Here is a 13,671-nt window from a genome sequence, read left to right on the forward strand (position 1 = left end):
GAATTCAAGAGGTCTTAGACAATGAAAGGTTGTGAAAATAACTTAGATGTAGAATTGAAGAGTATTTATATCTTAGTCAAATATGATTTCATAATATAAATCTAAACGAGTCTTATTGTTGAAGACATGAGACCATGAAATTAACAATTCTTTGCCACAGGTAAGCCTACTATTTGTAGCCATAGATTTAACATTAGAAATAGATAACAAATAATTTTTGATAGATTTAATACAGAGTTGTCCTTGTGGGAATGCTGTAAATATACTTGCATCCACATAAAATTATATACATTTAAGAAAATCATTCTACAGATTACTTGGTTGAGTGAGTAGCAAAAGTGTGAAAGTAGCATGTTTTGCTGGAATTAAAGAGTTGCAGTATTTTTAGTGCTTGAATTTCCTTAAATATCTGTATGAACATCTGTGGTGATTGGGTGCTGTACTGCCATCTTTTATTGGTTTGCCTGAGACCGCTATTTTTTCATATTGTGCCTTTACCACGATTCTGGTTTGACCCTTTATAGCCTGTAAAAGTCTATTTCCTTTTCTGTATAGCTTGTATATTAAATAAAAATTGAAACAATATCCTATTGGAGGTTTTAATTTCTTGGGTAAATATTCTCAGAGTCTTAATCATTCCTCACATCATATCTCTACAGTAAATGGCTGGTATGATCTTGACAAATTACTTAATCTGTGCCTTGGTTTCCTTATTTGTAAAATAGTGATAATGGTACCTATCTTGTAAATTTATGTGTTGTTATACTTAAAATACAATGTCTGGCTTATAGTATACATTCAGTAAATATTAGATACTATTGTTATTTCTGCTTACATACTTTGTCGTCCGCCTTATCTCTTCATGAACCCGTTTGTCTCTCTCAAAGCAGAGCTGAACACAGTAGCAGGTGTGATCTGACCAGCCTAGGAAGAGTAGAGTTGTTATTTCCTCCATTAATTTGAATTAAAGTTGAAATTTTCTTTTTTTAATTCATCGTGGAGAATTTCAAACATACAAAAAAGTAGACACACTGCTATGATGGACCTCACATACTTAATCTCTATCCCCAGTAACATGGCCAATCCTGTCCATTTGCTTCCATACAGTTTTCTCCTTCTCTGGTGTAATTGTAACTCCCCTGTTATACATAAGGTCCATGCCTGATTGGCTTTGGTAATTATTAGAGCTTTTAGGATCATACCTTGTTCTCTTGTAAAACAGTTACCAAATTAATGAACAAATGAATCTTGCCTTGACTGATGTTTGGATCAGTTTCTAGTAGTTTGCTTTTGGAGGTGAAGTGGATGGGTAGGTAGGATCGAAAATAGATGTTTGTATTGTACTGCTTTTTTTTAGGTGTCACCTAGTTTTTTATTATTCCTTCCATTTCTGCATAGGAATATATGTGGTAATCTAACTGGTAAAATCTCTGAGTACTCTAGAAAATAATTCAAATTAGCTAGTCGAGAAGACTTGAGTTTACTATTTTCTTATAGTGTTTTCACTTATTCTGGACTTACTAGTTTTACTAGTATTTATTTTAGGACTTTAATTTAGTAATCATTTTATTTTGATTAAAGAGAAGCAAATAGAGTTTGAAGAGTTATACTTTGTCATCTCTGTTGGAATAATTTAAGTACAAATTGTAAAAATTGTTACAAGGTATTGGTTTCAGAGAGAGGCCCTTCTTCCCAGCGTCAGTAATTGACTATAGCACTTTTTTCAAGCTTGTGTTTACTTTTTCCAAAACTCTGTTCTTGTTCATTGTTACTGTGCTTTCAGCACTTTGCTGAAAGTTTAATAGACTCATAGTCATTTTATATTGATGATACAGAAGTATTTAACTCTTGCTTAAAACAGAGATCAGTCATAGTATGGAGACACCATGACAAGTCTTTGGTTATTCACTAGTGGGGAAGAGGTTCTGGAGGTAAAGTATGGCAGTTAAGAGTACTGTAGAGAGTTTGGATAGGTTCTAGTACTCGGCTCACTACCATCACACTAAGGCTGAGCCTCGGGTAGCCTGCCTCACGAAAACAGCCAGTATGGGCAGGGTTTGTACGCTCCATACACTTAACAGCAAATGGGGGCCTCACGGAAGTGAGTTTAGACTTAACCTCTGTAACTTAATCCAGGAGTGACTTAGTTTGGTTCTTGCTTTCCGATTCAGTTCTGACTTTGAAATGAAGTATCTCTAGCTTGAGAGGAGTCTTACCCCCTTCAGTGTTATTAGTTCTTACTTTAATGTTTATCATAAACATTTCAAGAACAAGAGTAAGTATGTTTTAGGCAGGGGGCTAGAGAAGTATCCTGATAAAGAATGCTGCGTTGCAATTATGCCATGGCTGTGAACCTCAAAATTGCGTTGTCTTACCTTTGAGATTTCTGCTGGTTTGCTGACTTTTGAACTTAAAAGATTCACTATACTTTTTGATTGTGCAAGACATCGATCTATTCATTTGTTCATTCAGAAATATTTATTGATCATCTCTATTCTGGGAAGTGTGCTGCACACGGGATGAACAAAACAATGATGTGTTTGTGTTTGCCTTTATGGCGTTTACAGTCTAATTGGAAATGGAGTGAAATTTATTTGAAGCCATAAAGAAAAAATTTTGTTTTACTTATACGACCTAACCACTTATTTTGAAGCCAACTTGGAATGAGTTGTTTTTTACTCTTTTTGCAAAGTGTATTTGAACAGTCAGGACTTTGGAGCTAACATATTCTCATATGTGTATTGGTATTTGAAAATAGACATTAGGCAGGACAATCTGAACAAAAAAGAGAGAAGAGATAGGAAGAGAATTAACTAGTATACATGTACCCTAGTGAGATTTCAGGATAATGACAGATAGTAGGTTTGTGTGGGTAAAAGTATTATGTTGTGCTAAACAGACCTTTGCAGGTAGGGAGTAAGTATGGCCTTTCTTCTTTAAGGATGTTCAATACTTAAGAATTGCTTGGAAAGTAAGCTTCCTGTAGAATGGAAGTATAATAGAGAATGAGAACCATGACACCTAAAATCATGTCTTAATTATTTGACAGTTTGCTGTAACTCTGAGCAAGAAAATGTACCTCGGATTCCTTATTCCAACAGAATACAACAGAGGGACTGAATTTGCTGATCCCTCCTAGTGCTAAAACCTTACAATTTTGTTTTATTTTTTTATTTAGCAGTTTCTTAATGACTTTGTTGGAAAGTCAAGATGCCTTCTTATTTTCTGTACTTGTTCAGGTTCAAGAATTAAAAACTTAAGATGGGGAAATAAGGCTTTGCTTTCTCTAACTGATATTTTCTGACTAGGTACTTCGTAACTCAGGAAGACCTCATTTATTCCCAGTAATATGTTTTACTAAACTCTTTCAGGTAACTTTATAAAGACTGTGTGGCTTAATAGTAGATCATGGCTTGAACTCAGTTTTTATTTATTGTTGTTACTAGAAAATTTTAGTGAGGTATTTTTCTTTGTCTCTGTAGTTATCAGAGACTGTTACAGACGATTGCTGTACTCGAGGCTCAACGTTCTCAAGCAGTCCAGGACCTTGAAAGTTTAGGCAAACACCAGAAAGAAGCACTAAAAAATCCCATTGGATTTGTGGAGAAACTCCAGAAGAAGGTATATATTGAGTACTTTTTAAGATTTATTGAGATAATATTTGGTAATAACTTGATTTATTCTTTTAATATGGATATATACTTTTTTAAGTCTTTAATTTTTTTCCACTTCTACAACTATCATGCCCCTACCCCCACCTCAACACACAAAATATACTCCAATGAAAATAGGTGGGAGCTCTAATTGTATATTTATTTTAGGAATTTGATGTTCTATTCACTAGCCATTTTTAGGATCTTTTCCTGTTACCTTTCCATCTTAGGTTAAAAGGAAAAGAGGGTTTTCCTTCTTTGACAAGTTCAGGATTAGTAAAGCAAAAAAGAAAAAGTACTTCAGGATTTATTAACTAGTTTAGTTTTGAGGTACTTTTGTAACTCTCCACATAGTGCGATAAAAAGTATTGGTGATAAAAACAAACTGTTTTAAATGTCTTTAAGGCTATGGTTGCCAAGTCCATGAGGAGGAAGTATAAATTTTACTTAATTTTGTAATGACCTTTACTTTGGTGTAAAAACTCCTTTTGATTTTCTCTTTTCCTTAAAGCAGAACTTGCATATTTAACAATTAATGATTTGAAATTCATTCACATTTTTATAACTTTCTTGTATGTAAGTTGGATAATCTATATGTGCATTTATATTGTATATATCTTGAACCAGGGACTCAGTAATTGTTTAATAAATTTGAGAGGCACAATATTAATTAGCATTGTGTGAAAACATTAACACTGAAAAACTATGAAAAAAGGATCTTCTTATTCACCTTAAAAAAAAACCAAAAAATTAGCTTGTAGAGTATACCAACTTTAGTATAGTTATTAGTTACCAGTTTTTAATGAGTCACAAAAGTGTTCTACCAACGTTGAGTGAACAGCCCTGCAGACTTTTTTCATTTAGTTGTATTATTATTTGGGTTTTTCTAGCCATATTATTTACTTGGCAGTTATTACTTTTCTCTCCATGCTTTAGAACATTGAATATCATAATGAATATAGAACTTATATATTAATTTTTTAAAACTCCTAAACTTTATGGATCCTATTCTTTGTACAGTGAGTTCACGTAGGTGTTTATTGATTCTGCATTGCCATTATTAATCATTTCTCATTTTTTTGTATATTTTTTTATTGGAGTTTGATTTGCCAGCATGTAGAATAACACCCAGTGCTCATCCCGTCAAGTGCCCCCTCAGTGCCTGTCACCCAGTCACCCCATCCCCCCGGCCCACCTCCCCTTATTAAACATTTCTATTGCAAAAAGATATAGTACTTATAGTAGTTACTTAGAACTGATTCAACTAAAACAGATGGCTATAGAAAAGTAAATATTAGTAAAAAAAATTATTAACCTTGATCTTGCTTTATTCATGTTCCCTAGTAGTCAGAAAGATGCAGTGAGGCTTATTTACTAGATTTGTATGTAGTTGGTTATTTGCCAGTTTTCCATTTCCAGGTTTAGTTTAGAACTGAATTTCTTTTCACTTTATCTCAGTAATAGAGATGTGATATTGACCATCTTAACAATTTTTAATCAAAATGCACAAAATTACATTAAATCCAGATACTTAGTAATCATGAAAGATTTACATTCCTTGGAAAGAAATTTTTCTCCTGGATTTAATTTAGAAGTTTGAGTTTTCTGTGTGGTGTCTGTGTGTGTGTGTGTGTGTATGTGTATGTGTGTGTTATGTATACAGATATTTTGACTTAGCGATGGAGTTGTGTTCTGATAAACGCATTTTAAGTTGAAAATATCATAAGTCAAAATTTATTTAACATACCTAACCTACTGAACATCATAGCTTAACCTAATCTGAGGTTTCATAAAGGTTCTCAGAACACTTACATTAGCCTACAGTTGGGCAAAATCATCTAACACAAAGCCTATTTTATAATAAAGTATTGGATATCTCATGTAATTTACTAAATATGACATTGAAAGTTAAAAGGGGTTGGTTGTATGGGTACAGAATAGCAGTCAGTGTATAGATTTTTTAGCCTTGTGATCCCATGGCTAACTGGGACCTATGGTTCGCTGCTATTGCCCAGCAGCATGATATTGGATTACATATCACTGCCTTGGGAAAAATTCAAAATTTGAAGTTGAATAGTTGTAAATTGGGTGCCATCTGTACTTAATTTACCTATTTCTTTAGGTTTACTGTACTAGTTAAGTTGTTAACTTGTGATCTGTTTTAGTGGATATTTAAAAACTCCCAATTGAAATTAAGGAAACTTGTGGTATATATTGGTATATAGAATGCAAGGAACATTTATGGCTTGTAAGCTTCCTTTGATATTACTGTCATTATTTTTAAAGACACTCTATGTGAAAATGAGCCTTAGATTAATTTGTATTATGATGATGATGGTGATAATGTAATATATCATAAGCAAAATAAAAATTAAGAATTCTCTGTAAACAGTCAAACTGGATTTTGCTTGCCAGTTTGACAGTTTATGACCTGATGTTTTTCTCAACATTTTACTATGGAAAATGTCAAGTACACAGAAGAATTGGAAGTATTGTATAGTTAACACACTCATATTCCTTCTTAGATTCTACAATTAAAATTTTGCTATATTTGCTTTATCATGTGTGAATCAATCCTTCATCATTCCATCTTATTTCAAGAATGAATTTTAAAGTTGCAGACATGAACACATTACACCAGAACACTTCAGAATGCATATTACTAACTAAAATTCTTTTTTAAAACATTTTTAAGGTGAGATTTCCCATACAGTGAAATTTACACGTTCTATTTGTACCATTCTGTGAGTTCTGACAAAAAACATACACCTCTGTAACCCAAATCCCTATCAAAAGATATTGATTATAATGATCTGGTTTTAATAATTATAACAACTAATGACTTCTCTAAAAGGGGTTGGTTAAGTAACTGAATTCCAAGTAGATTAAACATGTGGTTTTGATTCTCAGGGTGTCATAATTTTTTGCGTATGTGCTAAAAATTATATTGTGAAAATAATTCATTGTTTTATGAGTAAGTCATGAACATGGGGGTACACTTAAAATGAATTCTATGTGTCAAGCCTCATCTTTTGCAATCGAACACCTTTCATACACTGTTGTTAAAGATAGAAACCTTTCTTTGCTATTTATATTTAAAGTGTATTAGTGATAAAGCTCAGCTTTAGAGTTCTATCTAAAAATAATGCTTGTCTTATTAAATTCATTCTTCCTCTACTTTGCTATCACTTTACTACTTAATGTTTAGACTGTATTATCTTAAGTTTATTGGCTGTTGGATTCAAACAGTGATTAGAAATGTCCATTTGATGATAACTTGGTTTTGGAGTCCTCTGAAAATTTGGCTTAGTAGATAATTTTTTGAATTAAATTTAGACTGTCACTTTGTTTTATTTTCTCTTAGGCTGATATAGGACTTCCGTATCCACAGAGAGTTGTTCAGTTACCCGAGATTGTATGGGACCAATATACTAATAGCCTTGGGAACTTTGAAAGAGAATTTAAAAATCGTAAAAGACATACTAGGAGAGTTAAGTTAGTTTTCGATAAAGGTAAGAAATTAGATGGTAAAAATTTAAATAGAGAAGTATCTGGCAGTCTTGCTTTAATAATCCTATACATGGTCTTCTTTTTAGTAGGTTTACCTGCTAGACCAAAAAGTCCTTTAGATCCTAAGAAGGATGGAGAGTCCCTTTCATATTCTATGTTGCCTTTGAGTGATGGTCCTGAAGGCTCAAACAGTCGTCCTCAGGTAAACAATATAAAGCTTTGGAGCAGGAAAATTTGAACTGTAGACAAAATATTTTAACATTTCCTGGTTTGTATTCTTAAAATTTAAGCAGTATTTTACTGATGATAGTGGGGGACATGAACTTTAGAGTTAAGAGAAACCTGGATTGGAATCCCAGCTCTGTCGCTTACTAGCTGTGGAATGTCAGGTGTCATTTATATTAAAGCCTCCAAGGGAAGCCTGGGTGGCTCAGTGATTGAGCGTCTGCCTTTGGCTCAGGTTGTGATCCTGGGGTCCAGGGATCGAGTCCTGCATCAGGCTCCCTGTAGGGAGCTTATCTCTCCCTCTGCCTATGTTTCTGTCTCTCTCTCTGTGTGTCTCTCATGAATAAATAAATAAAGTCTTTAAAAAAAAGCCTCCGAGCTGAAGTTTCCTTTTATATGAAATATTAATATTACCTGTGTTGTAGAGTTGTGTGAGGATTAAATGAGTAGTACATGTAACATGTCCAGTACTGTGTATGACATGTACCCTTTATTCTAAAAATACCAGATTCGTGCAGTGTAATTTAACCAGGATTTGACTCTTGGCCTTGCCAGTAGTAGTTAGATGAACCTTAATAGACATGTGGGTTCAGAATGGAAAAGTAACATTTCCTTTTCTTTCAAATGAGGTTGCTGTCATCTGTATTACAGGGTTGCTAGGAGTATAAAACCAAATGGAATAAAGGAATGTGAAAACTTGTTGTGAACAATAAAATTATACATTAAATAAGTTTACTTCAATATTTTGAAATTAATAAAAAATTCCACAATATGTATATTACTTAGCTATATCAAATGGTAGTCTTTATTATTTTTGACAAAAGCACTGTTTTATATGCAGATGATAAGAGGACGCCTTTGTGATGATACCAAACCTGAAACATTCAATCAGCTGTGGACTGTGGAAGAACAGGTAATATTTCTAAATTGTGTGTTAAAAAAAAGGCTCAGATTAGAGTCAGTATTAGACAGTCTCTATTAATTATGTATCATTTATACAATATAAAATGTATATTGTTGTATATGATCCCTCTTAACCACGAATTTAAAATACTAACTTATTTCTGTATACTTCTTTTTGCACTCTTAAGAATTTTGGATTTTGAGAATATATGAAATCTAGTTTGGGGATGATTTTTAGAGAAGGAATCTGGGTTATGGGAAGGGGATTGAAAAAGGTAGTGAAATGGGTGGAATAAAGTGTTTGTAATGCAGCTTTGGGAGAGAAAAACCTAGGGCCAAGTAAAGCAGTGCCTCAAAGTGAATTCTTGTTTTTGTTACGGAGGGGAGCTGACAAAGCCATGCCAGAGTATTCTGTTACGATTTGGCATATGGCTAGGATTGTTCTTAGGTAAGTTTTGAGACAAATCTCTATTTGATATGAGAATTAACCCCATAGCTATAATGAAAAGCTTTAGGAAATCTTCATTTCCAGCATCCAGATTATTCTGCATCTTTACTGTGAGACAGGGACACCTGGATGGCTCAGTGGTTGAGTGTCTGCCTTCAGGTCAGGACATGATCCTGGGATCTGGGATTATCCCACATTGGGCTCCCCACGGGTAGCCTGCTCCTCTTTCTGCCTATGACTCTGCCTCTCTCTCTATGTCCCTCATGAATAAATAAATCTTAAAAAACAAAACAAAAAAAAAAAAACTGTGGGACAGTTTTAGGGTATAGATAAGAATTTGGAAGACCACCCAAAGAAAGGAAAAGTCTCTTTTATGTATTCTATCTGAATCCAAATGACATTTTTGTCAAATCTATAGGGGCAAACCCAACCATAGTCTACCAAGAAAAAATGGTCAGTGGAAATCATTAAGATGTGTAAAGCATAATTAATTAATTAAAAAATTTTTGGTGCTGTATTTTTACTTAAGTGAATAGAAAATCTTTATAAGGTTTTCCATAGGTTTATTCTCTAATCTCGTTTTTCCTGTAAAGTCTTGAGTTCCTTAGGAGAATTTTTCCTACCATGAGGATTGTTAGTGACCTAACCTCCAAAGTTGGAAGGGAATATTATAGTTTAAAAGGAGGTGCAAATGTATTTATTCATTTATGTAAGTGCATCTGTTTATGAAAGTCAATATTAAACTTTTTTAAATTTGGTTTTCGGTTTGTCTTAGAAAAAGCTTGAACAGCTACTCCTGAAATACCCTCCTGAAGAAGTAGAATCTCGACGCTGGCAGAAGATAGCAGATGAATTGGGCAATAGGACAGCAAAACAGGTGATTGAGGAGACAGCCCTGTATTGCTGGCATGTTTTTTTTAATAGTTTTTTAATGAAAGATAATGGCAGCTGACATCAGCAAATCTGTTACATCATATTTACCTACGCAGTGCTATAGTATGTGGGTTTTTGTTTTGTTTTTAACATAGTATATTTTATGTTGAGTTCAGAAACGACTTGACATAATTAATTCTGCTTCAGATCATTACTAAAAAATAAGGATGTTGGGATCCCTGGGTGGCGCAGCGGTTTGGCGCCTGCCTTTGGCCCAGGGCGCGATCCTGGAGACCCGGGATCGAGTCCCACGTCGGGCTCCCGGTGCATGGAGCCTGCTTCTCCCTCTGCCTGTGTCTCTGCCTCTCTCTCTCTCTCTGTAACTATCATAAATAAATAAAAAAATAAAAATAAAAAAAAAAATAAAAATAAAAAATAAAAAATAAGGATGTAATGTATTTATTTTGGTGTCTTTTTGAATGTCTAGTGAGTGCGCCAAGTTGTGTACTTTTCGGTTAGACTATGCTAATAGATTTGTGACCTACTTAAGTATTCTCTGGTTGTCTTTTTTTATTAAAAAAAAAAAACTAGCAGTTTTCTTCTTCAGATTATCGTTGATATTAATAGATATGTTTTTAATGCTATAAGCATGAGCATTCACTAGTTGAAAATATGTGTTTAGCTTTGGAGTCAAACACATTTCCTTTATTTTAACAATTTTTTTTTTGTCCAGGTTTTATTTTTTTATTTTTTATTTTTATTTTATTTTTATTTTTATTTTTCCAGGTTTTAAAATATAAGTGTGCTTGTTGGCAGTTTAAAATTGCTTCTAGGTTTTCTGATAAATTTTAAATTGTTAGCATCCGTTAAGATACACAGGTATATTTTAATTTTTAAAAAACCATTCAAAAAATAAAAAAACCATTCAAGTATTGCATGTCTTGTAATAACGTTAAATGGCTTTTGTGTTTCCTTAGGTTGCCAGCCGAGTGCAGAAATATTTCATAAAACTAACTAAAGCTGGCATTCCAGTCCCAGGAAGAACACCAAACTTATATATATACTCCAAAAAGGTAAAAAGAAAATGGAGAAAGTAAACTTTAGATCTTAAACTTATCAAAGTCAGAATTTGTATATGTAAAAATGCATACATTTATCGGAACAAAATTGTCTTATTTTTAAAATCCAACTTACTATAAGCATTTTGTTATAACGATAGGATTCCGTTGTTGCTATTCAGTGAAATTGAATGATCCTTATGTTTGCTATTTTCTTAGGAGAAGGTTAGCTTCTGTGAATGGGTGCTACTTGAAAGATTTAGATTGAATGTACATCAGAAAGGCCTTTGTGATATTAAAAGTTTTAGAGTGAGTCTTCAATAGACACAATCAGTTTCTGTTTTTAGATATGCTACATAAACCCGAAAATAGGAATGTTTATTAAAATATATTATTTAAGCCTCACCACAATTCTAGAAGTGTAGTTTAGTATTATCATTTTTACTTTACTGGTAATAATATTGATAGCTAACTTTTATTCTTCTTATTAAATGCTCTAGATCAATGCAGCCTTTTTTTGTTCAGGCAGAGAGGGATAAAGAGTGGGTAGGGCAGAGGGAGAGAGGATCCCAAGCAGGCTCTATGCCTGGAACAGAGCCCAATACAGGGCTCGATCCCACGACCCTGAGATCACGACCTGAGCTGAAAGCAAGAGTCGGACACTTAACTGACTGAGCCACCTAGGCGTCCCTGCAGCATTTTTTATAGATGAGAAAACTAGGCCTTGGGAGACCTGACTGGTTTAGTAGATAGAGCATGTGACTTGATCTCAGGATTGTGAGTTGGAGCCCCATGTTAGTGTAGAGATTACTTAAAAATACAGTCTTAAAAATAAAAAGCTAAGCCTTAAGGTAAATGGAGTCAGTTGTCCCGTCATAAGTCTGAGAACCATTGACCTCTTGATTCTAATCCCAAGCCTTTTCGACTGTTCTTTGCTGCTCTCTACAGTGAAAAAGCTGTTACCTCTTTCCTATATAAACCACTGCATCATATTGTAGCCATTTTTTTGCTTTAATTGCAAAAAATAAAGCACAAAATTGGCCTCTTTCATTTCCTTTGTAAATCATCCTGACATTTCCTCTCCACCATCACTGCCATTCTTCAGATAAGAAGCTAAGAGTATGTATCTGATGCTGTTACCCTTCCTTATTGAAGCTTCCTTATTGTTTTACATAATTTTACATTAAGAATATTATTTGGGGATCCCTGGGTGGCTCAATGGTTTAGTGCCTACCTTTGGCCAGGGGGCATGATCCTGGAGTCCCAGGATCGAGTCCCACATCGGGCTCCCTGCGTGGAGCCTGCCTCTCCGTCTGCTTGTGTCTCTGCCTCTCTCTCTCTCTCTGTGTCTCTCATGAATAAATAAATAAAATCTTTAAAAAATATATTATTTGTAAAGCTCTATGTCTTACAAGTTTTATTTTTAGTCATTTTACCATGCTTTGGAAGCTTGTTTTGTCAGTTGATTTGAATATTTTGAATATCCTCCACCCCTACTCCTAAATATAGCATTACTTATATCAAATATATGGAGTTCATCCTATAACTTTGGAATGTTGGTACCTTGATACTTAATTTAACAGTTCTAATTTTCATGGTTAATTTCCAAGTTAACTTTAGGTGTATTGGGTACCTTATATCTAATTTTCATGGTTAATTTCCAAGTTAACTTTAGGTGTATTGGGTACCTTATATTTTCATAGTTAAGACTAGTAATGATAACAGGAATCCTAAAGAAACCTAAATGTGTTCCCTCCTTTATGTGCACTGAATTTTAAGTTAGCATTTTGACTCTAGAGATGTAGCCTAGCCACAGATACAGAGTGATTCCTTGCCACTGTTACCTTGAATCTTTTTTTTTTTTTAAAGATTTTATTTATTTATTCATGAGAGAGAGAGGGAGAGAGAGAGAGAGGCAGAGACACAGGCCGAGGGAGAAGCAGGCTCCATGCTGGGAGCCTGATGCGGGACTCGACCCCAGGACTCCAGGATCGCGCCCTGGACCAAAGGCAGGCACCAAACCGCTGAGCCACCCAGGGATCCCCCGTTGCCTTGAATCTTAAAACAGATGAAATGATGGTTCTGCTTGTAGCTGAGATTATCCTTTGTGGCTCTACTGTCTATGAAGAGAGGCGATCTCTACAGGTGGTTTGAGAGTTAAGGCTTTAGTCCCACACAGGCTTAGTGTGTAATCTTGGTCTTACCACTATCTAGCTGCAGCACCCTGAACAAGAAACTTAACCTCCATCTTTAAATGAGAAGTGATAGTAACTACTTTGTAGGAATGTTGTAGGAATTAAATGACACTGACATACAGTAAGCAGTCCACCAGTGTTAGATAGTATTTTTAGACATTCATCATGTTGTGGAAGTTTGTTTTGTTTGTTTTTACTTGGTTTATATCTGGCTTACGCTACTTCATCCTCCCTGATGAACTTCTATGAGAGGACTGTAAGAGGAGTGTTTAGCATTTGAAAAGAGTGTGGTCATTGTGGGGGATCCAAATACAATCTAGATAGCGTGTGATCCATGGTACTGGTGTTGGGGTATTCCCCCTACATTTTTTTTTTAATCTAGTTGTGCTTTAAAAATCTAGATAATATAGAAAAAACAAACACATAAGACTATGCTGAAGGGTAGAGCCGAAATCCTTTTAATAGATAGAGCTAGAGGAAACAATTGTTATATTTGATTATCTTTGATTCTTTTAATGGTTTTCCATTGTCCCAATTAAAAATTTGTTTTCTCACTTAGTCTTCAACAAGCAGACGACAGCATCCCCTTAATAAGCATCTCTTTAAACCTTCCACTTTCATGACTTCCCATGAACCACCAGTATATATGGATGAAGATGATGACCGATCCTGTTTTCATAGCCACATGAACACTGCTATTGAAGAGGCATCAGTAAGTTATCTATTTATATAAAAATGTATATACCTATATATTTATCTATGTATTATACAGATCAGGATACAGAATGAGAGCATCAGAAGTTTTA

The 13,671-nt window shown here is 34.3% G+C and overlaps 1 protein-coding gene across 5 annotated transcripts in view; it reads left to right on the top strand.

Moving 5' to 3' along the window:
* The window catches only part of ZZZ3 (zinc finger ZZ-type containing 3), a 103,184-nt gene that overhangs the window by 76,396 nt on the left and 13,117 nt on the right, over positions 1-13,671 (top strand). For 3 of the 5 annotated variants that reach the window (XM_025417939.3, XM_025417942.3, XM_035717860.2), the window contains 7 exons: positions 3,483-3,621; positions 7,018-7,165; positions 7,250-7,365; positions 8,230-8,301; positions 9,515-9,616; positions 10,590-10,685; positions 13,425-13,577. In XM_025417939.3, coding sequence (XP_025273724.1) covers positions 3,483-3,621; positions 7,018-7,165; positions 7,250-7,365; positions 8,230-8,301; positions 9,515-9,616; positions 10,590-10,685; positions 13,425-13,577 — 826 coding nt within the window. The remainder of the gene's footprint in view (positions 1-3,482; positions 3,622-7,017; positions 7,166-7,249; positions 7,366-8,229; positions 8,302-9,514; positions 9,617-10,589; positions 10,686-13,424; positions 13,578-13,671) is intronic. The other 2 variants (XM_049111775.1, XM_049111774.1) reach the window with 1 other exon arrangement.

This window comes from Canis lupus, chromosome 6 (genome assembly GCF_003254725.2).
Source record: "Canis lupus dingo isolate Sandy chromosome 6, ASM325472v2, whole genome shotgun sequence".
In the NCBI taxonomy this organism is placed as follows: domain Eukaryota; kingdom Metazoa; phylum Chordata; class Mammalia; order Carnivora; family Canidae; genus Canis; species Canis lupus.